Below are 23423 nucleotides of genomic sequence, written 5' to 3' on the forward strand. Positions count from 1 at the left end.
TATTGCTCACCTCAGAAGTTACCTCGAATGGGCTGAATCCTACACAGAGGCCTTGCTGTTCATGCTCAGAGGCAGTAAAAATGGACAGAAGAATAGACAGTGTGGGTCCTCGTTCTGTCCCATCTCTGGGGTGTGGGACACTCAGCCTGGGGAGGTGAAACATAGGGAGTTTGACTGTGTTTATCCCATGATGCAGCTGTCAGGTGCTGGGCTTCAGGGAAGCGCCAAGACATTGTTGGGGCGGTAGGGGTGGGGCATGGGGGGAGATGCCATCTAAGATGGGGAAGACCTAAGTTGGGGTTTCCCAACTTCCGGACCTCCGGGTGCTGTTGGAGAACCACATAGAGAAGTCAGGAATGAAGTGTTGGGGGTCCACTCCCCCCCACACACACAAGGCCAGGACCAGGGGCTCCCAAACTCCTGGCCATCCATGCACTTCTGGGTCTCGAGGAGTTGAGAGCAGAGTTGGGGCTAAAGGATGTCAATTAGCTGGGGGTGGAGGTGGGATGGGAACTCCAGCTTAGCTCATCCGCAAAGGTAGTGATGGTTGTCTGAGGGCACTGATGGGCCTTCTATGGGAGACTCAAGCTGTGGCTTTGTAGGTAGAGGCCTGCTCCATGCTCCCCATGGTGGTTTTCAATGAAACAGACAGTCCTTGGTTCCAAACTGTTCATTGGTTGTACATCATGGAAAATGGATGCATACCCACTTCTCAGGTTGGACCAGAGATTAAGTACCTTCTTCGGGAAGGAATGTCTGGGAAGGGAAGCTTATTGGCTAAACCCTCGGGGCCTCTAGGTACCTCATTAGCATGGAGGACTCAGTTTTGGGCTACGTGAACAACCTGGGGAACATGGCGGTCCAGGCCAGGAATTTGGCCGGGAGCATAGAGGGGCCTACAGTCTCAGACCCGCTCTACCTTACCAAGTTTCCTGGCATGGTCCACTATCCCACAAGATAGGGCACATATCTTGGCATGTGGCTGACCCTATGTGTCAGACACTGGACAACTAAGAGAGGTGACCCCCACCAGGTTCCCAAGGCATCTACTTTCACCCACCCTAGGAGTAAATATGAGGGTAGAGTGGCAGGCATGGGCTGACAGGAACAATGATAGGAGCGTACAGACAGACATACAGTAGAGAAATTTCACATGGCTGGGCAGTGTTCTGGGCTTCAGGAGTATAGATCCCAAGCTAGTTATTCCTGCCCCATTGCTGCAAGCTCAATGAGGTCGAGACACTGACTCTGGAGCCATTCCTGGTAAAAGACGGGTTTCAATAAAGACGCTCCCATTACATCACGATGAGCTGGTGTCTTCAGAGTGGGCAATTGCAAGATTTGCAATGATGAAGTTGAGTCGTATGAAATTGTTGGCTTTGTAACCAGGGACATCGGGCATCTGGCCTTTCATATTGGCACTTGTCATAGTCAGGGTTTTACTGTTGTGAACAGACACTATGACCAAGGCAACTCTTTTTTTTTTTAACTCACTTTTTTAAAAAAAATTATTTTATTTTATTTATATAAGTACATTGTAGCTGTCTTCAGACACACCAGAAGAGGGCATTGGATTCCATTACATATGGTTAGGAGTCACCATGTGGTTGCTGGGAATTGAACTCAGGACCTCTGGAAGAGCAGTCAGTGCTCTTAACCGCTGAGCCATCGCTTCAGCCCCTGCAAGGCAACTCTTATAAGAACAACATTTAATTGGGTCTGGCTTACAGGTTCAGAGTTTCAGCCCAGGGTCATCCAGGTGGGAGCATGGCAGCACCCAGGCAGACTTGGTACAGGTGTAGCTAAGAGTTCTACATCTTCGTCTGAAGGCTGCTAGGAAAAGACTGGTTTCCAGATAGCTTAGAGTAGGGTCTTAAAAGTCCACGCCCACAGAGACACATCTACACCAAGACCACACCTACTCCAACAAAGCCACACCTCCAAATAGTGCCCCTCCCTGGGCCAAGCATATTCTAACCACCACGGCACTGCTTGAAATGTTGTGTGTTCTCATTTAAAGCCACCCACCCTATTGATGACAGCCCTCTAGAATAAGAGCAAGACAAGTCTCATGAACATAGGAAAAATCCATGTAAGAGACTAGGGAGGCCCTTTTCTTTTTTTTTTTTTTTTTTTTTGGTTCTTTTTTTCGGAGCTGGGGATCGAACCCAGGGCCTTGCGCTTCCTAGGCAAGCGCTCTACCACTGAGCTAAATCCCCAACCCCGGGAGGCCCTTTTCTTAACATGCCCTTTTGCCTTTTCTTAGTTTCATAAAATTTTCTTTTTTTTTTTTTCGGAGCTGGGAAAATTTTTGTTTTTAAAAAAATTTATTGGATTTATTTATTTATTTATTTGGGGTTGGGTCAAGCATGTGCCACAGTCAGAGGACAGCTTGGAGGAGTTGGTTCTCTCTCCTTACCATATGAGTCCCAGGGACTGAACTCCACTCCACAGCATATGTCTTCACCATTGAGCCACTGTACTGGCCTCGGTCTCCTTACATTCTCTCTTGTCGAATAAGTAACTCAGTCTCACTGATATTACAAAAAAAGTAGCAAATACAAATAGTCAAAAGCTTAAAATAAAAACAGCACAGCCCTCACCGCTCGCTAACCAGCTCTGGACTTCCCCTTCCAAACATTTTAAGGGATCATCATCATCATCATCATCATCATCATCATCATCATCATCATCATTTGTTTTTTATGATTTACTTTGGCTTGGGCTTCTGTGAGACAGGATGCTTGCAGTATTGCTATGTCTAGCCTGTATGTCTAGCATACAGGTATGCTCACTGTATACGACAGGTTGGCCTTGAACTCATGGCCGTCTTCTGACCTCAGCCTCCCAAGTGCTGGAATTACAGGCAATCATGGCCATGCCCCATGCATTTTTTTTTTACTGCAGTGGTGGTACACATGCCATTTTGCCAAGTGGCTTTTTATGGCATCGGTGTATTGTGGCCACCTCTCTGTGGATGAAGTACTTCTGCACCATAATGTCAAGACTCTACAGAGTTCTCTCTATGTAGTTATTTGTGAGTCCCTTACTAAGAACATGCTGCAGTACCCTGATGTGGTTGGATCTTGGTGCAGTCCCCAATTTTTTTGCTTCATATCACAACCTTGCAGTAGAAGGGCTGGGTCCAAGAAGCCACATACTCATGGCTTTGACTGCATCTCTGCAGGTGGCTGCCTCTCTCATTAACACACCTAAACACACACACAGACATACACACACACATACACACACACACACACACGCACGCACACACGCACGCACGCACGCACGCACACACACACACACTACACATATGAAACAACTCCTCAGTACTTTTTAAGCTGATCACATCCTTTGTAGAGGCCGATGTGCAGGGAGGCAGAGGTCCTTCTAAGTGTGTCTGCCCTTCCTCCTCCAGAAGAGAGAAGGCTTCTGCCAGCTCCTGCAGCAGATGAAGAACAAGCACTCGGAGCAGTCAGAGCCTGACATGATCACCATCTTCATTGGCACTTGGAACATGGGTGGGTCCCTGTGCCCCCTCCCTCCTCCCAGCTCTGCTTGGGTCCCCCTTCCTGCCTCAGCATCTGCAAATGGCCAAGGGGCACCTTTATCTCTTACCCATAGTCCTGGAATCCATCCCATCTATACCACCCCTTTTCTAGAGAATTCTACCTTTGTCCAATGATGATGAACAAGCAAACTAGGCTTTAGGATTAGTGCCCCCCAAAAGTAGCCAAAGTAGCTTGCTCTGCAGTTTACCAAGGGACCCCAGACCTGTAATAAAAAAGTCTGGGCCCAGCTCATCCAGGGAGGAAGTGAAGAGAGAGATAGAGAGATCAGTGGATGAATAGATGGGTGGATATTTAGATGGATCGATTGATAGAGCCTAATGGTCCTAAATTTAAATACCATACAAATAATATATAAGTTTTCAGTATACATGTGTAGTTAAAAGTAAACAAACAAAATATATGTGCTAAATATATGGTATTATATTCCATATGATAAATATATAAGTGAAATAATCATTTGGTGTAAGTACTCAGCTAGAAATAAAAGTTAAAGTACAAAATATGTATTGGGCTAAATATATTATATATTATATATTACCATATATTACTATACTAAATATGTACATTATACTTATTGTCAACTATACTAAATAATGTTTTGGTATATCTGTTGAGCTAGAACTAAATTAACAGTTATCCAATTAAATCTGAATCTCAGACAGACAACCAGTGCGTGGGGCATACTTATTCTAAAAATCATCCATTCACCAGAAAGTCAAATTTAATGGGTATTTTAGCCTATCATTAACGCTTTAGGCTCTCATCCTTAGGGGTTCAGGCATGTGGCACAAGGACCTTTCTAGTTTTCTTGTCTGTCTGTGAAGGGTTCTTTTGGTTGGACATGGTGGGGTCATCCCACTGCTGCCCTTCGAGCAGAAGATACATGGGGGTGATAGTCAGGGGCCCTGCTGTACATGAGCAGGGTGGGAAGGTCTCCATGAGTTTCTCTGAGAGCCCCAGGAGACAGAGTTTGGCAGAGATCATTATTCGTATTCCTAGCATCTTGTCTCTCTGTTGTCCAAGAGACATAGATCTCCTTGGAGTGTGGGGAGAACATCTACCCATCCTTAGGGTATCTCCAGAAGTAGATCTCCCATCATTCCCTGATTTTTCAAAATGGAAGCTGAGGAAGGTTGCAGGCCCCTCTCGTTTCTCTGCCAGGCACCTCTTCATCTCAGTCCTTAGCTGACTCTAACTTTCTTCCGGGAAGCCTTTGGTGTTTCCTGCCAGTAGGGTTAGAAGCCTCCATCCCGGATACTCACCATTGGAAATGTAAACTCCACAGCTCATGTGTTACTGCCACCCTAGAGCCTAGGACATGTTTGGCAACGCGTTCAGTTAGCTCAGGGTTCCAACGAGGATCTCCCAGGGTTTCCATTCTTTGAAGTGTAATGTTATCTTTACAACAAGATCTCACTGAGCTCTGACCGTAGCTGACGTGTAAGGTGGTATCAGCACCGTGTCCTCCATCCAGGGCATTTGCCCCTAGTGATTTTTGTAACTATGTGATCTTCCTCTTCCCCTGTGTTGAACCCCCTTGATGCCCTTGACCTGAACCGCCTTTGACTCATTCAGTGTTGGGTTTTGCTGTTGAAGGTAATGCACCCCCTCCCAAGAAGATCACGTCCTGGTTTCTCTCCAAGGGGCAGGGAAAGACACGGGACGACTCTGCTGACTATATCCCCCATGACATCTACGTGATTGGCACCCAGGAGGACCCCCTGGGAGAGAAGGAGTGGCTGGAGATACTCAGGCACTCCCTGCAAGAAGTCACCAGCATGACATTTAAAACAGTGAGCAACTGGCCAGGCCCGGGTGGGGAGACAGGAGGCTCTTCCAAGCATCTCAGAAGTCAGGCAGGATACTTCCAAAAATGTAGAGGATTGCTCCGTGGTACCCCACTTTCAGAGAGAATGTGCACTGAGGTGCCATCCTCAGAAGTTGATAGGGTCTTGAGTCCTTCACCTTCCCTACTCCTGCTTAAAAGGATAATATTTACTTCCTGGATGCATCTTCAGTCCCAGTTCTCATGTCTGAGGTGCTTTGTCTTGTTCTGAGGCATTGTTAGAAGTTCCCCTAAAGGGTAGGGAATACAGACAGGTTGTCTTACTCCCAGGGTGAGAGCTGGGGTGAATCCCTTTGGGATGCTCAGGGTTCCAACGGTGCACCTCAGCCTTGTGTTGCAACGTCATCTCCCACCACCACCACCACCAGGTTGCCATCCACACCCTCTGGAACATTCGCATAGTGGTGCTCGCCAAGCCGGAGCATGAGAACCGGATCAGCCACATCTGCACTGACAATGTGAAGACAGGCATCGCGAACACCCTGGGTGAGCGTGGAGGGGAATCCATTTCTAGTCATGCTTTACCTCTTCCTTCTCTCGGCAATGTCCCAGGTTAAACCACAAGAGTCTTGTCCTGGAATCCCTTAGTCTCTAGCAAATCCAGATGATCCCCCTGCAAAAACTCATCCAGGGTCTATACCAGCTCTGGCATTCAGGCTAAAATGTGGGTTCTGTCTCAGTAAGTCTCAGATGATTTCCATGGTGCCATTCTGACAAGCTTTCAGGTGACATTAGTGCCAGCCAGTCTAAGTGACATTAGTGGGACCCCACTTTGAGAGGTGAGAATCTAGAATAGGGATTGGCAAACTACCACTGGACAGAGCCAGATGGTGACTTTTTAGGCCTTATGGGCCCCATGCAACTATCCCTCTCTGCTACTGTCACCGGAAAGTCCCCACACTCAAGAGATGAATGAGATGGCTGTGATCAGGGTTGACCATGGTCTATAGGATGTTGACCCAGGAGAACCCCAAGCAGGAAGTGGAATCTGACCAGTGCTGAGTAGGTGGGCACAGAAAACAGAGATGAGAACAGAGAAGCTGCATAAGTGGGAAAGAGGGGCTATATCTGCAAAGGTGATCTCTATGGATGTGTAAGTCTGTTTATGAGTATGTGAGTGTGTGCATTGGTGGTAAGGGGGGCAAGGTGACATTGGATGTGTTTGTGTGTGCTATGTAGATATGCATATGTGTGTGAGTTCATGTAAGCATGCCCTGTATATTTAGATATCTGTGCTTGTGAGTATAGCTGTGTCTGTGTCTTTTATGTGAGCCTATGTTTCTGAATGTATGGCTGTGGGCATGGAAGTGTCTCAGGGTGTGTATGTGAGCACAAACACTGGGCTGCACATGAATGAGGACAGGGAGAGCTATGACTCTGGAGAAAGGACAGGGTCCCAGAAAACAAAACAAAACAAGACACAAGGTTGCTTCCTTTGAGAACCTGTGCTTTTCTGCCGACAAAGCTCCACTCACTCATCCTTTCTTGCCTGCTACGGTAGCAGTCATGGGGTTAGCTCCATTTCCTACAGAGCATCCGTGCCTGGACTTCTCTCCCTGGGTATCCTGCTCCTCTCACTGGCCCCTGCCCATAATTTGTTCAAATGTCTCATTGAAAATTACATACCACTGTATGTCCTTAACCAGGCCTTACTCTAGAACTGGCCCTAGATCCCACTCCACCCTACAGAACTTAGTCTGAGCATTGGCCTAGGATATGCAAGGCCCTGGGTTAGGTCCCCAGGACCAAAATTAAACAGATAGTCTCCCATCCCTAAAAAAACATACATGCTGTTTTGGTTGGTGGTGATCCCATGTCTACCAACTCCTGCCTCCCAGGGTTTGCCAAGCACATATTTCTAAGCCCTAGAATCTCTGATTCAGTCGCTTTGTATTTGCCTCTCAAGTAGAGTCTCTGGGGCTGCTCTGCTGGCCTACGGGGCATACTTTAAGAACCACTAATGTAGAATAAATTAAAACATCAGCAAGGCATGTGTGAGAGAGAGATTATATCTGTGTATCTGTGTGTGTGTCTGTATCTCTGTGTGTTTATGTGTGTGTGTGTGTGTATGCTTGTGTGTGTGTGCCTGTGTGTGTCTGTGTGTGTTTATGTGTATGTCTGTGTGTTTATGTGTGTGTCTGTATGTACGTCTGTATATGTGTATATGTGTGTGGCATGTATGTCTGTGTGGAATGCATGTGCATGTGTGTATCTGGAGTGAATGTTTTTGATCCCACAGGAGTGGACCCTGAGTAGATAGCCACTCACTCAGTTGGGAAAAGAGACATTTCCCAAATGCCAAGTCTCTAGGCTAGTCCAATCCTCCTTGTCCCTCTTTGCTCAGTACTGTGGTCCCCAACATCCCCATGCCCAGAAATAAATGACAGCATCCTTCTTCCTCTCTCCTATATAGAAAATCACAAGCTGCTACCACCTGCCTGTCACTGGCATGTCCCGCCCCCGCTGACCTATCTGCTTTCCCCTCTCTCTTAGTCTCTTCTCTTACTCTCTGCTAACAGCATTAGTGCCCTTCACCTTACCTCAACTTCTGACCCCTTGACAAGTCTGCCCAGCTGACATTCTTTTTCTTTTCCTTCTTCCTTCCTTAGGAAACAAGGGAGCTGTGGGAGTGTCCTTCATGTTCAATGGAACCTCCTTGGGGTTCGTCAACAGTCACTTGACTTCTGGAAGTGAAAAAAAACTCAGGTAATGGGAGCCATTCCCTCCACATACCCAGGCAGCCTTAGCCTCCCACACCCTGATGCTTGCCCAGCCTCAGGACCTTTTGGACCTCTGCTGTCTGAGCAAAGACTACTGCAGCACAGTAGAGACCTCAGGTATATGGGACTCTTGTCTGAAGGACAGAAAGTATATTGATGTCATTAACCTGTAGACCCCTTAAGCCTGGTTCATTTCTAAAGGAAAATACTCCTCAGGAGCATCCTACAGCTCAGAACTCATTTTGTCTGCTGGTGGCTCTGTCATGACCATAGCCAGCTAGTACGTTTACTGATCTGTTTCCTGATGCACAGATGCTGCATGGAATCTAGATTCTGTGTTCCCAGTTGGGTTTCCAAGGCACGCCCAGGTGCCCACTGGGACAGTGCTAGAGTCTATGTCTCTGTTTCCCACCGGTTGCCTGACTTCCTGCCATCAGAGCAAGGACAGTGCCCATGCTAGACATGCTAGATGGCCCTTGTTTTCCTGAATAGGCGAAATCAAAACTATATGAACATCCTGCGGTTCCTGGCCCTGGGAGACAAGAAGCTAAGCCCATTTAACATCACCCACCGCTTCACCCACCTCTTCTGGCTTGGGGATCTCAACTACCGTGTGGAGCTGCCCACCTGGGTAAGGAGATTCCACCTTGGGTAGAGACATAGGGGACAGAGGCTTTCAGAACTCAGCTGTAGACAGAAATCAAAGAGACTCATGAACCAGGCTAAGGCAGCAACTCCCCTCAGGGACTCAATACAGCTTCTGTCATGGAGCCTCTGCCTTTCTTTATAGTTCCCTTCTGCTTGTGTCTACTTTGCCCTAGGACTTCTATGGCCACCCCTGGTCACTGTCACTGTCTCTCCAGTCTGCCAGCCAGCAGCATCTGGGCTTGGTCAGGAAGCACAGGCATCTTAGGGGACCAGCTCGTGTACTCAACAAATCATGGGGTCACTGGTGGATCTAAGGCATTGCTTGTCTACCTACAGGAAGGGGACCAACAGATGTGACCACAGGATGAGTCTAGAACCCACAGAGTTGTTTTGCATGCCCATAAAAGTTGAAGCAGAGACAGCGTGGGGTGGAACAGTCTATGCCCTTCTGTCTAGAAATCAGAGTTGGCAACCTGTTTCCCTCCCACTGAGGGACTATAATGTATTCCCACACTCGAGTCCTGTGAGGGATAGAGGAAGCAAAGCAGGAGCTGACCCTGTTGTAGAGTCAAGCACATAGAGAGGCTAGGAAAACCGCCAAGAGGAGATTGCACATCATTTATGGTTGAGGTTGAACCTCAGGTGTCCCTTTATCCCAAGTATCTCTCCATGTGACCCATGTCCCTCAGCTCCCTCTGGGGCTTCAGCCACCATTACAGCTCTGCAGCCAGCTCACCATACCTTCCTCACTAGTGACCCCTAGGTGACATCTTTTCTCCCTGAGAATGAGCAGGCAGGTAGGAACATGAGGAAAGTTTATATCCTGAGCCTCCTGGAGAAGGGCTGTCATAGCACACTCCTCTGGGCAGGAGCCCCGAGCCTGCCTCAACCCACAGAGAAGTAGACAGGAAAGAGAACTGTTAGAGCCCAAGGCCGGTATATTCCCCCAATCCTACAGTATGGCACCAATTCTTGCAATTAGGCTGGGTAGTCTCAAGGAGGGTGATGCTCAGAGGCCTCAGGGCCAAGAATTCCCCACCACTGATAGTGGATTTACCGCTGGATGTCCTTGTCCCCACAGGAAGAGCCAGAGAAAGCAAAGGAGATGTATTACCTGTCTCATGAAGTATTGCTAGCATTGGTGTTTAAAAGCCAGTGTACAAAACCAACAGGTTCACATGCAAATTTGGGGTAGCCTGTAGCTAGACATGGTGATGATACAGCTGTTTCTTTCCTTATCCTTATAAAGTGGTCGTGCACCAGGAATCAGCATCCCGGACCGCTGGGTCCCAGGCGGTGTGGTCATTGGGGAGTGTGGGGAGGAACAGGGTCTCACCTGGCATGTCCCCATTCCAGGAGGCAGAGGCCATCATCCAGAAGATTAAGCAGCAGCAGTACTCAGATCTTCTGGCCCACGACCAACTGCTCCTGGAGAGGAAGGAGCAGAAAGTCTTCCTGCACTTTGGTGAGGGCATCCTTTCCTGTCATCCTCTCTCCACCTGAGCATTCTGGCCAAGGGAAGGGCTGTGCCTGCAGAAGAGGGAAGCTGGAGGTGTCAGGGAGGCCAAACTGAGGGCCATGCATCTGTTTCAGAGGAGGAGGAGATCACCTTCGCCCCCACCTATCGATTTGAAAGACTGACCCGGGACAAGTACGCTTACACGAAGCAGAAAGCCACAGGGGTGAGTCTTCCCGGAAACAACTCTCCTGCCCAGTCCCGCTGCCTTTGCCCAAGTCACCAGACAACAACAAAAACAAAAGTCAGAATGCACCTACAGGGGCTGAGGATGCAGCTCAGGCCGTAGAGGGTTTGCTCAGTGTGCACAAAGCTCTGGGTTCCATCTTCAGCATCAAGTCAGGCTCGGTACCATCCGCTCTGATCCCAATACTCGGGAAATAGAAGCAGGAAGCAGGAGGATCAGGAGTTCAAGGTCATCCTTGACTACAGTGAGTTTGAGGCCAGTCTGAGCTGCACAAGACTTTGTCTCCAAAAAAAAATGCTTTCATATGATGACTTGTATCTTGGTGCAAAACTGCCACCAACTTGCACATTAAGAAGAAAGCTAAATTAATAATGGCCCTATACTAAGATGCTGAGAGAATTTTAAAGCATCGTTTCTTAACTATATACTAAGGCTAATTTTAAATTTTATTTTTGGGTTTTTTTGTTTGTTTTTTTCTTTTGGTTTGTTTTTTTATTTTTGAGACAGGGTCTCACTAGGTAACCTTGGCTGTCCTGGAACTTACTGTGTAGATCAGGCTAGCCTCAAACTCACAGAGATCCATTTACCTCTGCCTTCTGAGTACTGGGATTAAACCCATGCACTACTGTGGTTGGTTACTACTAAGGCTAATTTTATTTTTATTTATGTGTATCAGTGTTTTTGCTTACATGAGCATCTGGTGCCCACTGAAGCTGAAAGGGGGTATCAGATCCCCAGAAACAGGAATCATGGATGGTTGTGAACTGCCATGTAGGTACCGGGATCCAATCCTGAAGCCTTCTGCAAGAACAACCAGAGCTCTTAAGCACTGAGCCCTCTCTACAGCCCTTTTAAAAGACAAAAACAAACAAAACACACACACACACACACACACACACACACACACACACACACACACACAAATTCTGTTAGCTGCAACTAAATATGTCCCCATGCATCTGAGTGTGGTGGTGCACACTTGTAAGCCCAACACCTGGGAGACTTAGGCAGGAGGATCATAAGTTCAAGGCCAGCCTGGACTACATGACTAGACTCCAAAACACCACAAGCAAAACTAGTTTCTTTGTTTCATGGCTTAGAGTTTCAGAACATTATAGTTCTCCATAGATAAAGCCACAGGCCGATGTAAACTGATCACAGAATGACTATTAATATTGTTAGGAACACTGATTGTTCTTCCAGAGGTCCTGAGTTCAATTCCCAGCAACCACATGGTGGCTCACAACCATCTGTAATGGGATCCAAAGCCCTCTTCTGGTGTGCCTGAAGACAGCTACAGTGTACTCACATACATAAAATAAATAAATAAATCTTTTTTAAAAAAAAAGAAAACTAAAACGATTATACACACACACACACACACATGGCTACTCTTGTTGAAAGGAGCAATGACTGGGGAAGATGCAATAAAATGCTCTTGCAGAGTACCTGGGTTCAGTTCCCGGCACCTACATGGCTGCTCACAACCATCTGTAACCCCAACTCTAATGCTCTTTTCTGTGGGAACTGCACACATGTGTTGCACATGCATATATGCAGGCAAAGCACTCACGTACATAAAATAAATCAAATATATTTCAAATAGTTTAGCACTACCTGAGGATAAATTCCCTGGAGAATGGACAGATGAATCTGATGATGGCGACGTCCTCGTTAACACTGTGGTTTTGTTTTTACTAATAACACTGTAAGTAGCACACATGCCATGAAACTGTAACATTGTGTTGCAGATGAAGTACAATTTGCCATCCTGGTGCGACCGAGTCCTCTGGAAGTCTTACCCGCTGGTGCATGTGGTCTGTCAGTCCTACGGTGAGCGGAACACTGCGGGGGACAGACTAGGCTTTGGGTTCTGAGGGCAGTGGCAAGTAAGGGACTTCAGTCTGTTTGTCTATAAGACGAGAAAGCTCAGTGGAGCCCTGATCGAGTGTCCTGAAAGGGCTGGTGCATCTCTACCCCCCTTGGGCTGCAATGGAATCAAACCTGCTCAGAGACACTTGAATTAGAAAGGACTTTTTTGTTCTGTTTTTGTTTTTGTCTTTCAAGACAGGGTTTCTTTGTGTAGCCCTGTCTGTCCTGGAACTCAGATTTGCCTGGCTCTATTTTCCTAGGGCTGGGATTAAAGGTGCGCATCAATACTGCAGCTTTTTTTCCTTTTAATTGATAATTTCATACAGTCATATGTGCTCTGATCAAATCCACTCCCCCGCTTTCTCCCCTCTAGCACTCCCCCCTCTCGACTTAACATAGTCTGCCCTCCCCCTCTCTCCTCCTCAACTGACTCAATTCACTTAGTCTGTCTGTCTGTCTGTCTGTCTGTCTGCCTGCCTGTCTGTCTGTCTGTGGGCACAGCAGTATCTATTGGAACATGGATAACCTTTTAGGAACCAACCCCTGAAGAAAATCCTGTCCTTTGCCTAGTAGCCATCAACTGCCAGTAGCTCCTGAGTTAGGGGCGGGACTTCATGAGCCCCTCTCCCATCAGAGCTGAGATTTGGGCTGGCTTGATCTTGTGCAGGTCTTGTACATGTAGTCAGAGCTATTGGGCTTTGCCCTGCTATTTAGCAAATGTTTCACTGCACAGATCTACTACCTCTGGCTCTTACGATCTTTCTACTGCCTCTCCTGTAATGATCCCAGAGCTTTGGAGGAAGAGTGTATGGTATACATGTCCCATTTAGAACTGAGCACTCTATAATCTTTTTCTCTGCATGTTAACTAATTGTGGATCTCTGTGTTAATCTCCGTCTACTGCAAAAAGAAGCTTCTCTGATGAAGGCTAAGAGATGTGATAACATATGAATATAAAGATAATAACTTAAAGGACAATATGCTACTATGTTAATTTAGTAATAAGTTATTAATAATAGTAATAAGTTCTCCCTTAAAGCCTAAGGCCCGGCAGTCATGAGTTTGTGACCCAATTAATAGTAACAGACGTGAGTTCTATCTCATGAGGTGGGCTTTGCATCCAATTAGAAAGTAGCTGGTTTCTCCCATGATAGTTGTACCACTGTTGTACTAGTAGGCATCTCTTGTCAGGCTTGCAGGGCTCACAGATGGGTAAGGTTGTTGAATATTTCCTCCCTAATATCATAAATAGGACCTTCTGGTCCTTTTTTAAGAGAACCAGATTGAATTTGAGCCATACAAAAGTAATATTTTACTGGGTATAAAATTGGCAACTACCTGGTATTACATGGTTCAGTCTAATACATATCATTAAGTATGTCTGTGTAGGTTTGGAGAGGCCTAAGAATGTTTCACTGTGAGGCTGGAGATATGACTCAACAGTTAAGAGCACTTGGCTGATCTCCCAGAGGAGCTGACTTTGGTTCCCAGCACACTCACTGGGTGACTTATAACTACCTAGAATTTTAGCTCCAGAGGATCCAACTCCTTCTTCTAAAACCACCAGGAAGATCTGCGCTCTCTCTCTCTCTCTCTCTCTCTCTCTCTCTCTCTCTCTCTCTCAGGACAAAAGGAAACAAACCACAAATTTCCAGGCAATGGCACTCATCCCACAACACACCACAAATGAATAATTCATAAGCCAGAGACCTCTGAGAGATAGCTCATGATTCATATCTTTCCCACTGAGCCCTCATACCTACCCACCCCTAAGAGTAGGGAAATATGTTGGGGGAATTTTGCCCCCGACTAGCATCCACCTTATGGTCCCCACCCTCTCTGGAGACCATTTAACGATGATCCCACAGAAGAAGGTAGTTTCTGTTCCCTTCATCTGTATGTGCCTGCTGTTGCCGGATTAGTTTCGCACATGCATTACAACCCCCTCCCCCTGCTCCTGAGCTCTGTCTCCCGGAAGTGACTTCACCAGATAAACTGCATATAACACCTTCCGATGTGCAGCACAGAAGCATCTCTTTTACTCACAGCCTCGGCCATGGCACCGCTCTGCCTTCAGAACCTGAAAGTGGGACAGGAGCTATGTATCACTCGGGGGTAGAGCATTTCCCTGCCAGGCATAAGGTCCTGGCTTCCATTCCTACTACTTCCCAAACCAACCAAACAAAGCAAAAACACCAGAAGAACCCATTTCCCATTCCTCCCTCACTTTTTCCTGCTTGACTGCCCTCTCCTACGCCTGATCTCTCTAGCCCTGTGGCCCTCTTTCCAGCAGCACTACACAGAGTCAGTCATATGGATACCTACTCTTCAAACTCTGCAGCCCTGAGGCTCTCTCGACTTCTGTCTCAGAAGATCCTGCCAGCCGTCTCCGTCAGTCAGCTTCCTCTGCTGAGGGCCAAGTGATGGTGGAGGCTCGTTGAATTGCCACTGTCTCTTTAGACACCAGCCTTGCCCTTCAGAATTGCCCCATAGTGCAGGTTTTAAGAAAGAGGAACGAGATGGCTCAGGCATTGGCAGCTAAGATTGAGGAGGGTATGTATACGTCACACATATCCCCAGCATGTGAGAGGCAAAGAGGAAACCTAACCTTACATGTAAGGCTGGGCCATCTTCCACGGAGAAGCTATAGACGTACGCATTTTGCTAATATCTTTTTGAGTGCCAGAGGACACAGTAGAAGGTTTTAAGGAGTTAGAGATAGAGGAGGTCAAGAAGTTAGTGGGGGGTGGATTCATATCTAAAATGCAAGAAAAGGTGCCCTGGGTTTTCTTCCCAGGTGTATCAGCTATCCAATCACTGCATAACAAATGCCCTAAATCTCAGTTCTTAAAACACTGAGTCCTTTGCTCAAGATTCTCTGGGCTGGACTGGATTTGGACAGCTCATTTCTTCTCTTTGGTGTTAGCTGGACACACTGAGGTATTTGATCAGATCTGAGGTTGACTGGCTGTCAGCAAGGGCCATGGTGATACTCAGGAGACATCTTTGCTTGCTGGCCTCAGGGTCCCCAGCCTGGTCCCAGCTTGTCCCTGCTGTGGGTTTGTCATCCACACCTTGGTCAGACGGTCTCTTCTATCCCTGCTTAGAAATGCTTTCTCTCCCTTGTAGGCAGTACCAGTGACATCATGACGAGTGACCACAGCCCTGTCTTTGCCACGTTTGAAGCAGGAGTCACATCGCAGTTCGTCTCCAAGAATGGTAAGCAATGGGCATCATCAGTTTCTCTTGTTTTCCTCCCAAGACAAGGGGCCTAGGGCATTTATCATTTGGTTGCAGCTACCAGTGCCTGTGTTAGATGTAGATCCATCCTTTCTTTCCCACAGGCCAACAGTCTGCCCTCCCTTCTCCACCCAAGTCTTCATACTTGCCCTGTCTCCTTCCTACATCTGGCCACCTTTGTAGTCTTTAGGCTCCACCCCTTCCTGCTCGCACCCATCTCCCCTTTCTCTGAGTTCTCCAGCATTGGAAGAGCAGCTTCTGTCATCTCCCTCTTGGTTTCCTTCTGCTGGGACTCAGTACATAGCAGATCCTTGAAAATATCAATCACCAGTGTTGAGCTTTGATGGAACATTTGTCTAAGCAGAATCTGGCCAAGGTGATGTGGGGTTTAGAAGGAGGGAAAGAAGGCTAACAGGCACTCAAAGAGCTTAGAATGTACATGGAAAGATAGAGCACTTGCTTAAAACCAGTTCAAGATTGGTGTAGTGGTGCATACCTTTAGTCCTAGCACTTAGGAGGCAGAGGCAGCAGGCTTAGAAGTTCAGCTTGAGTCTGACTTAACTACATAGAGTTTGAGACCTGTTTGGGGTATATATAACACCCTATCCTACAAAACAAACACAATGATTTAAAAAAAAAAACAAAACCAGATGCCGTGTAAATAAAACAAATGACATGTAAATTAGCATAGTTATAACCATGTTAGCTGAAAGCCTATGAGTCCCAGATTCCTATTAGGGACTGGTCATTACTGTGTCTGAGGAAGTAAGAGCAGGTCTCCCTAGCTGTGGCCTCAAAGCAGCAGATTTGGGTGTTGAACCTCTAAGTCCCTGTATGAACTCTCTGTCAGAACTAGAGGGAATCTGGGTGTGTTAGTTCATGTCTTTAACCCTAGCAATTGAGAGCTTATGAAGTTGATGCAGGAGGATCACAAGTTTGAGGCCAGCCTTGGCTACATAGTGAATTCCAGGCAAGCCTGGACTATATAGCAAAAAGGGGGAAGGAGAGGAAGGAGAAGGGAGAGAATTAATTAGATGGGAGACTAGAGTAAAGTTGAGGGGTTGCCTGAATCCACGCAGATTGTTGGCAAAACTGAAATCATACCCATAGCTTGAGTCCTTGCTGTCTTTACGCTTTCTGACCTGCACCCTACATGGCCATCTTGTGCCAGATCAGAGATGCTGTGGCCGTCAACAGAAGTGCTGAGTATGGGTGCTGAGTCATGAGCTCTCCTTTAAGACAAATCTCTCCTTCCAACCTGGACATTTCCCATCTGTGGGCCTCAGAGGGAGACTGGCATAGTGGGTGCACACAGAGAGGGAAAACCCAGAGAGAAGCTAGAACCCCCATCTTCAGGTACAGTATACAAATAAATCCTACTCCCCTACGCTCCAGGTCCTGGCGCCGTGGACAGCCAAGGGCAGATTGAGTTTCTTGCATGCTACGCCACACTGAAGACCAAGTCCCAGACTAAGTTCTACTTGGAGCTCCACTCAAGCTGCTTAGAGAGTAAGTGTACTGTGAACTACCCTTTTGGGGAATTCTTTCCATTAATGGTTGGTCCCTCAGCCAGTTCTCTCTCTCTCTCTCTCTCTCTCTCTCTCTCTCTCTCTCCTCTCTCTCTCTTATGAGAATCCATGGATGGACTTCAGTGGGTTCAATGAAATAGGCTTCCAGTTGGGTACCTATGGGGCTACCCAGTAGCTATGAGGCCCGTTTCCCATCCCTGTGGTCTGTTCTTCTACTGTCTCAGCCCTAGAGAGAGGGGCAGCACTGGTGTCCCTCTGTCCGCTCTGTCCCCCTGTTCCTGACTTGTCTGTCAACATTCTCTAGGCAGACTCTTAGCCACTTGAGTTTCCATCAAGCTGGGTTCTCACTCAGGAAGAGCCCTGGGCAGAGCTCAGAATGCTGACGATCGGTCGGACAGGGCCAAAGCAGCTGCTACTGCCTGCTGACTGTTGCTCTCACTCTACCATGCCCTTTCCATATTGTATGGCACTCATATTGAGGGGCTCAGCGTGACTGGAAGCAAGGGAGAGATGAACAGTCCCAAGGGAGAGGTGACAATGTTGAGCATCCACCATGCCTATGAAGGACCCTTTCTATGTGACATCTCCAGGCATACTGAGACTCCCGTGCAGGAGAACTCTATGCTTTCTAAGTCTCCCTGAGATGGTTTGAAATGATGGGGGGAGGGTAGGAACCAACTCTGCAAATAGAGGCATGGACTGCCTACTTGTAGAGCCCAGGAGAGCTACCAGTCAAGGATCCTTCCCCCTCACATATTTCTGCACCTTCCTTCAACCCATCCAGCCCTTCCTGGGCACCACAACATCCTGAAGCCCCAGCTCAGCAGCCAGGGTCAAAACAGTGCCAACGGGAATGAGGGGCTTTGCGCGGGTGTTTTTAATAAACTATCGAGACATTTGCATAGATTTCTATGGAAACAGCATATTAGGAGGCTTAAATTAGAATTTCAAAAGGCTGCTATCTTGAGTGGCGTGGGAAGTGGGACGAGCTGTCATGCTTCCCAATCTTCCTGCCTGCGGTGTGAGGACTTCTTTGTCGCCTAGGATGTTGCAAAAGAAGAATCAAGAAGGAGGGGGAGGGGTTGGGGATTTAGCTCAGTGGTAGAGCGCTTGCCTAGCAAGCGCAAGGCCCTGGGTTCGGTCCCCAGCTCCGAAAAAAAGAAAAAGAAAAAAAAAAAAAAAAAAAAAAAAAAAAAAGAAGGAGGGGGAAATCTCTTTGATTTTTTTTTCCTAAAAATAATTAGACTGTGTTGGCAAATGACCATCCTTCGAACAAAAACAGAATCCCCAGAAAGCCTGATTCCAAAATGGTTCCGAGGCCTCCGAGCCCAAGAAGAGAAAGACAGTCTTCCGTGGCCCGAGGAAGGGAGACCCTTGGAGTCTTTTCTGTCTGGTTCTCACTCTATGGTCTGCAAACCCAGCTTCTTCTTCTCTGACAGGTTTTGTCAAAAGTCAGGAAGGAGAAAACGAAGAGGGAGATGAAGGAGAACTGGTGGTACGGTTTGGAGAGACTCTTCCCAAGGTAATAGAGGAAGAGAATGTGCCTGGGGTAGAGAGCTGCAGCAAAGCAGGCTAGTGTGCAGCTGCAGCAATGCAGGCTAGTGTGCAGCTGCAGCAAAGCAGGCTAGTGTGCAGCTGCAGCAATGCAGGCTAGTGTGCAGCTGCAGCAAAGCAGGCCAGTGTGCAGCTGCAGCAAAGCAGGCCAGTGTGCAGCTGCAGCAAAGCAGGCCAGTATGCAGCTGCAGCAAAGCAGGCCAGTGTGCAGCTGCAGCAAAGCAGGATAGTATACAGCTGCAGCAACGCAGGATAGTGTGCAGCTGCAGCAATGCAGGATAGTGTGCAGCTGCAGCAGGCCAGTCCAGATTGTAGCCATCCCAGACCAAGGCCAAAGAGACCAGCTTAGACATTGTTGTCAAGTGACTTAGGGCATGCTTTTCATTATGGATAAATGACTTCAATATTCCTAAGTGTTTTCCAGCCCTGCTGTGCCTACTCCCCTTCAGTTGTTACCTACTTAGTGCTCTCAGCACTTGAGATCAAAGCTTCTGCAAGCACTAAGCAAGCACCCAATCCCTGAGCCACACCCCGATATCCCTGAACACTGTTTAGCAGCAGGAAGTTGAGGGCGGCGGAGCTGACATTCAGGAGTCTTGTCACTCACAAGCCATACCTCTAGCAAACCACAGGATATTTCAAACCTAACTGAAGGTCTTCAGCAAGGAGACACATTCCCCCAGACGGGGAGCAAGCCTATGATGCAGCTCCTTTAATGCAGCCATAGACTTTGGGGAGGCAGAAGAAAGATGGTACTGCAGGTCTCATTTCAGACCTGGTTGCTGGTCCTTCCCTTGGCCCCTAAGATATGTAAAAAAAGGAAAGAAGAATTGAGATGATGGACCAGGGACCTGGAAACTCAACCCAGTTTAGGAGATGGGGGTGGGGCAGAGAAGAAAATTATCCCTCACTTGGCTTAGCAATGGGGTCCACCCATTCTCTTGGGCATGGAGAGTGAAGACCTGAGTTTGCTTGAAAGGACATATTCAGTTCCATTTTCCTATGTAATTTTTGGGGTAAGATTTATTTATTTATTTTACCTATGAGTACTCTATCTACATATACACCTGCATGCCAAAAGAGGGCATTAGATTCCATTACAGATGGTTGTGAGCCACAGTGATGTGGTTGCTGGGAATTGAACTCAGGACCACTAGAGGAATAGCCAGCCAGTGCTGTTAACCACTAAGCCCCTCTCCAGCTCTTCCGATGTAGTCAAACACTAAGACTGGTGGCCCTCATTTACCTGTCCTTATCTGCCCCCACCTGTGGACTCTAATCCGGTTTCTCCTCTGCAGCTAAAGCCCATTATCTCTGACCCTGAGTACTTACTGGACCAGCACATTCTGATCAGCATTAAATCTTCTGACAGTGACGAGTCCTATGGTAAGCATCCCAGGCCAGGGACCTCACCTACCCATTAGCCTCAGCCTCTGAAGTGAGAGTGATGGTGGTTCAGCCTTCCAAGAAAGTCTATCTGCCACCGCTCATCATACCCTGATGTCATCTCTTCCTCTGTCCCAAAGGGACTTTTCCTAATGGGTTACCATTCCTGCTCCTCGTCACTTCTGGGTGCCACTGCCACCAACCTCCCGCTTAGTCTTGCCGAGTGAGCTGCAGGTACTATGTAATTTAATCTTGACCTTAAGAGGCAGGTTCGGTTCCCCAATGAGTAAATAGGTAAACTGAGGTTCATAGAGGTCAAATGACTCACCCAGATCACACAGCTAGTCCTCAGCTGAGCTATGACTTGAGCCTGAGTCACCGTGTCACTGTGCCTCTTGTTTGTCCCCAGCCAGCTCCTCAGACCCAGATGCAGAACATTAACCTCTTCCCCACTGCCAGGCCAACTCTCCAGTCTGTCTCCTTTTCCCTTCAGACTTTTCCTTATATAGAAGTTTTAGACTGACTTACACTCTGATCTGCTCGTCTGATTCTGTTTATTTCTTGTACTGTTTCAAACCTTGGGAAGTAAGCTACAGCAATCAGATTAACATTTAATACCATTTCTCGGGTGAATTTCCTAGGATTTAAATTTTTTTCTCCCAGTATTGATCTGCATAGCGTTCTTTTTCCTATGAGGCTTCAGCCATTTGCCCCAAATAGCTAAGGCATTGATGGAAAGGGTTGATTAGTAATCCCTGCCTGGCCACTTGCACCGCAGCCGAATCTCTGAGCATGCTCCATATCTGTCTAATGCTAAGATGTTCGTGTTGATGTTGTCCCTCCTCTTCCCAGGTGAAGGCTGCATTGCCCTTCGTCTGGAGACCACAGAGAGTCAGCTTCCCATCTACACACCTCTCACCCACCACGGGGAGATGACTGGCCACTTCAGGGGAGAGATTAAGCTGCAGACCTCTGAGGGCAAGATGAGAGAGAAGCTCTATGGTAGGCCAGCCCCCTCCCGGCTTTCCTAGAGGCCACCATCCTAAGGACATGTCTTTTCTCTCAGCAAAGCTATCAAGTATCTCTGATCTGTGCCTTCAGAATAGAGCATGGTTGGAAGGTCTCTAGGGTAGCATGGTGATGCCTACTTGTAATCCCGGCTCTCAGGAGGCTGAGGCAAGAAGATCATGAGTTCACGGTTAGCCTGGGTGACGTAGAGAGTCAATGTCTTTGATGAGAAGAAAACAAGTCATCTCGTTTATCTCCCCCAACGGCCCTGTGAGCCAAGTGTGGTTATTTCTACTTGGCAGATGGAGAAACTGAGGCATAGATAGGCTAGATGACTGGCTAAAGGTTGCAAACTCAGCCAAGGTTGACCCTAGTCCAAGCAGGAGTTGGTAGTCACAGTGGTTGCTTGCCTCTTATGAAAATAGCGAGCGTAGGAACTCACAACATGGGGTGTGGGAGCTCCTCATGCCAGAGAAGGTTCTAGTGTACCAAGGGCCACTGTTTCTGTGCATGGGACTCTCCTGTGCCCCACGAGAGATCTTTTCTCTAGGATTGTGGATCAAAGAGATAGTGGGTCATCACCTAGCAACCACATGCCAGATTCAGGAATAAAGCTGGGGTCCCTTTAAGCTGGTTTTGAGAGTCCCCATAAACAGATTAGCTCTGCATGGGAAGTACTCTTTTTTTTTTCTTTTTGGTTCTTTTCTTCGGAGCTGGGGACCGAACCCAGGGCCTTGCGCTTCCTAGGCAAGCGCTTTACCACTGAGCTAAATCCCCAACCCCGGGAAGTACTCTTATAGGGCAACCTAATGGTTGTTCTAAATTTGTTCTAATCTGACAAGAAATGTTTGTTTTGTCCCTGGTTGAGCTAACAAGTTAGGAATATTTAACGAAATAGTAACTGGGTCATAAGTATCTGTTCTTCTCCTTCTGGACCCACGGCAGGCATCATTAAACAATCACTGAGCGTAAGGATTTTGAAGCCTGAAAATCTTGCTTGAAATACCTCTCCCAGTAGCCACTATTTACTGTCCAGCTTTGGCCTGTAAATAGATACCACTTTGCCATTTCTAACCCATGTAGTGGCTGGGCTCTCATATGCTTTTTCCTGGATGTTCTCTTCTAGACTTTGTGAAGACAGAGCGGGATGAGTCCAGTGGAATGAAGTGCTTGAAGAACCTCACCAGCCATGACCCCATGAGGCAGTGGGAGCCTGCTGGCAGGTAGATGAAACTTGCTAAGACATACTACAACTATCTGGGCATTGTGAGCCAGAGTCCAGGAGAGGGTAAAGTGGGACACAGGAAAGCCAAGGTCAGAGGAGAAGCAATGCTGTGGTCTAGGGGAGCCACTCTCCTACTTCAGTTTCTCATCCTGAGTTCAAATGCCCATCTCTGGGAGATCAAAGCCTTAGAGAACTTTTCCATGTGGAACGAGTTCAGCTCAACCAGCCTTTAATGAACACCTACTGTATTACAGTATAGTAAATGACCTACAGACTTACCACCAGCTAGTGGAAGGATGTGCAGTCCAGGAAGAAAGAACTATAGATGACTGAATAATTCTAGGGCAAAAGATACTTTTCCTGTGTCCAGGGAGGCCAGGAACATAAGTGGTCAAAAGTCCCTATCCGTGACTTCCTAGTTTCATTTCTGTTGCTGTGACAAATACCCTGATTAAAAGGTAACACGGGGAGGAAAGGGATCATTTGACTTGAAAGCCCACATTACAGTCTCTTGTTCTGGAGATTAGGGCAGGAACTTAAAGTATCACATCAATAGGCAAGAGCAGAGAGAATAAACACATGCACCCTTGCTTGCTCTCAGTTAGCTTTCTTCACTCTTACACAGTTCAGTTCCCAGCCTAGGAAATGGTGCTGCCCACAGTGGGCTGGGTCTTCCTACATTAATTAACAATGAAGACAAGTCCCTATAGACATTCCCACAACCCAAACGTATCTAGTTAATTCCTCATAAAGACTCTCTCCCCTGGTGAGTCTAGATGGTGTTAAGAGGGCAGTTCAAACTAACCAGCACAGAGGGGTATCATGAGACTTGCCTTTAATTCCAGAACTCAGGAGGTAGAGACAAGCTGATATCTGTAAGTTCAAGGCCAGCTTTCTCTACACAGTGAATTCTCCAGTCAGAGCTACATAATAAGACCTTGTCTCAAGAAACAAAACAAAACAAAATGCAGAAAAACTAACCAGCACGGTGACTAACAAAGACTGAATTGAGAGTAACCTGGACATTCCAGTCTATGTTGCTTCCTAACACCAGAATCACCTCTATTTCCTGACATGGTAGGTCTTGTTAGTCCTCCTGAAATGGAGCCCAGTGTGGAGC

At 47.3% G+C, this 23423-nt stretch overlaps 1 protein-coding gene and 1 long non-coding RNA gene across 14 annotated transcripts in view; one reads left to right on the forward strand and one right to left on the reverse strand.

Annotated features, from left to right (window-relative positions):
• Window positions 1–23423, forward strand: part of Inpp5d (inositol polyphosphate-5-phosphatase D) — a 105064-nt gene that overhangs the window by 74442 nt on the left and 7199 nt on the right. For both annotated transcript variants that reach the window (NM_019311.2, XM_087567461.1), the window contains 14 exon segments: window positions 3419–3521; window positions 5169–5365; window positions 5787–5904; window positions 8028–8124; window positions 8631–8769; window positions 10143–10251; window positions 10380–10468; window positions 12241–12322; window positions 15491–15580; window positions 16997–17110; window positions 18570–18652; window positions 19983–20070; window positions 20923–21072; window positions 22205–22301. In NM_019311.2, the coding sequence (NP_062184.2) occupies window positions 3419–3521; window positions 5169–5365; window positions 5787–5904; window positions 8028–8124; window positions 8631–8769; window positions 10143–10251; window positions 10380–10468; window positions 12241–12322; window positions 15491–15580; window positions 16997–17110; window positions 18570–18652; window positions 19983–20070; window positions 20923–21072; window positions 22205–22301 (1556 nt within the window).
• LOC134480608 (uncharacterized) lies at window positions 1475–20471 on the reverse strand. Of its 12 annotated transcripts, XR_015629716.1 has the most exons (11): window positions 20399–20471; window positions 19301–19485; window positions 14687–14770; window positions 12107–14441; window positions 11179–11290; window positions 10563–10728; window positions 10123–10316; window positions 7959–8102; window positions 4835–5648; window positions 2420–2534; window positions 1475–1680 (listed from the first exon to the last, which is right to left on the reverse strand). It is a non-coding gene; the product is annotated as an uncharacterized LOC134480608 (long non-coding RNA). The 12 variants fall into 12 exon arrangements; XR_015629721.1 differs by lacking the exon at window positions 14687–14770 and having other exon boundaries at window positions 10563–10674; window positions 14408–14441; XR_015629724.1 differs by lacking the exons at window positions 10563–10728; window positions 11179–11290 and adding an exon at window positions 16098–16208 and having other exon boundaries at window positions 14408–14441.

Source organism: Rattus norvegicus, chromosome 9 (genome assembly GCF_021556685.1).
Source record: "Rattus norvegicus strain SHRSP/BbbUtx chromosome 9, alternate assembly SHRSP_T2T, whole genome shotgun sequence".
Classification (NCBI taxonomy): domain Eukaryota; kingdom Metazoa; phylum Chordata; class Mammalia; order Rodentia; family Muridae; genus Rattus; species Rattus norvegicus.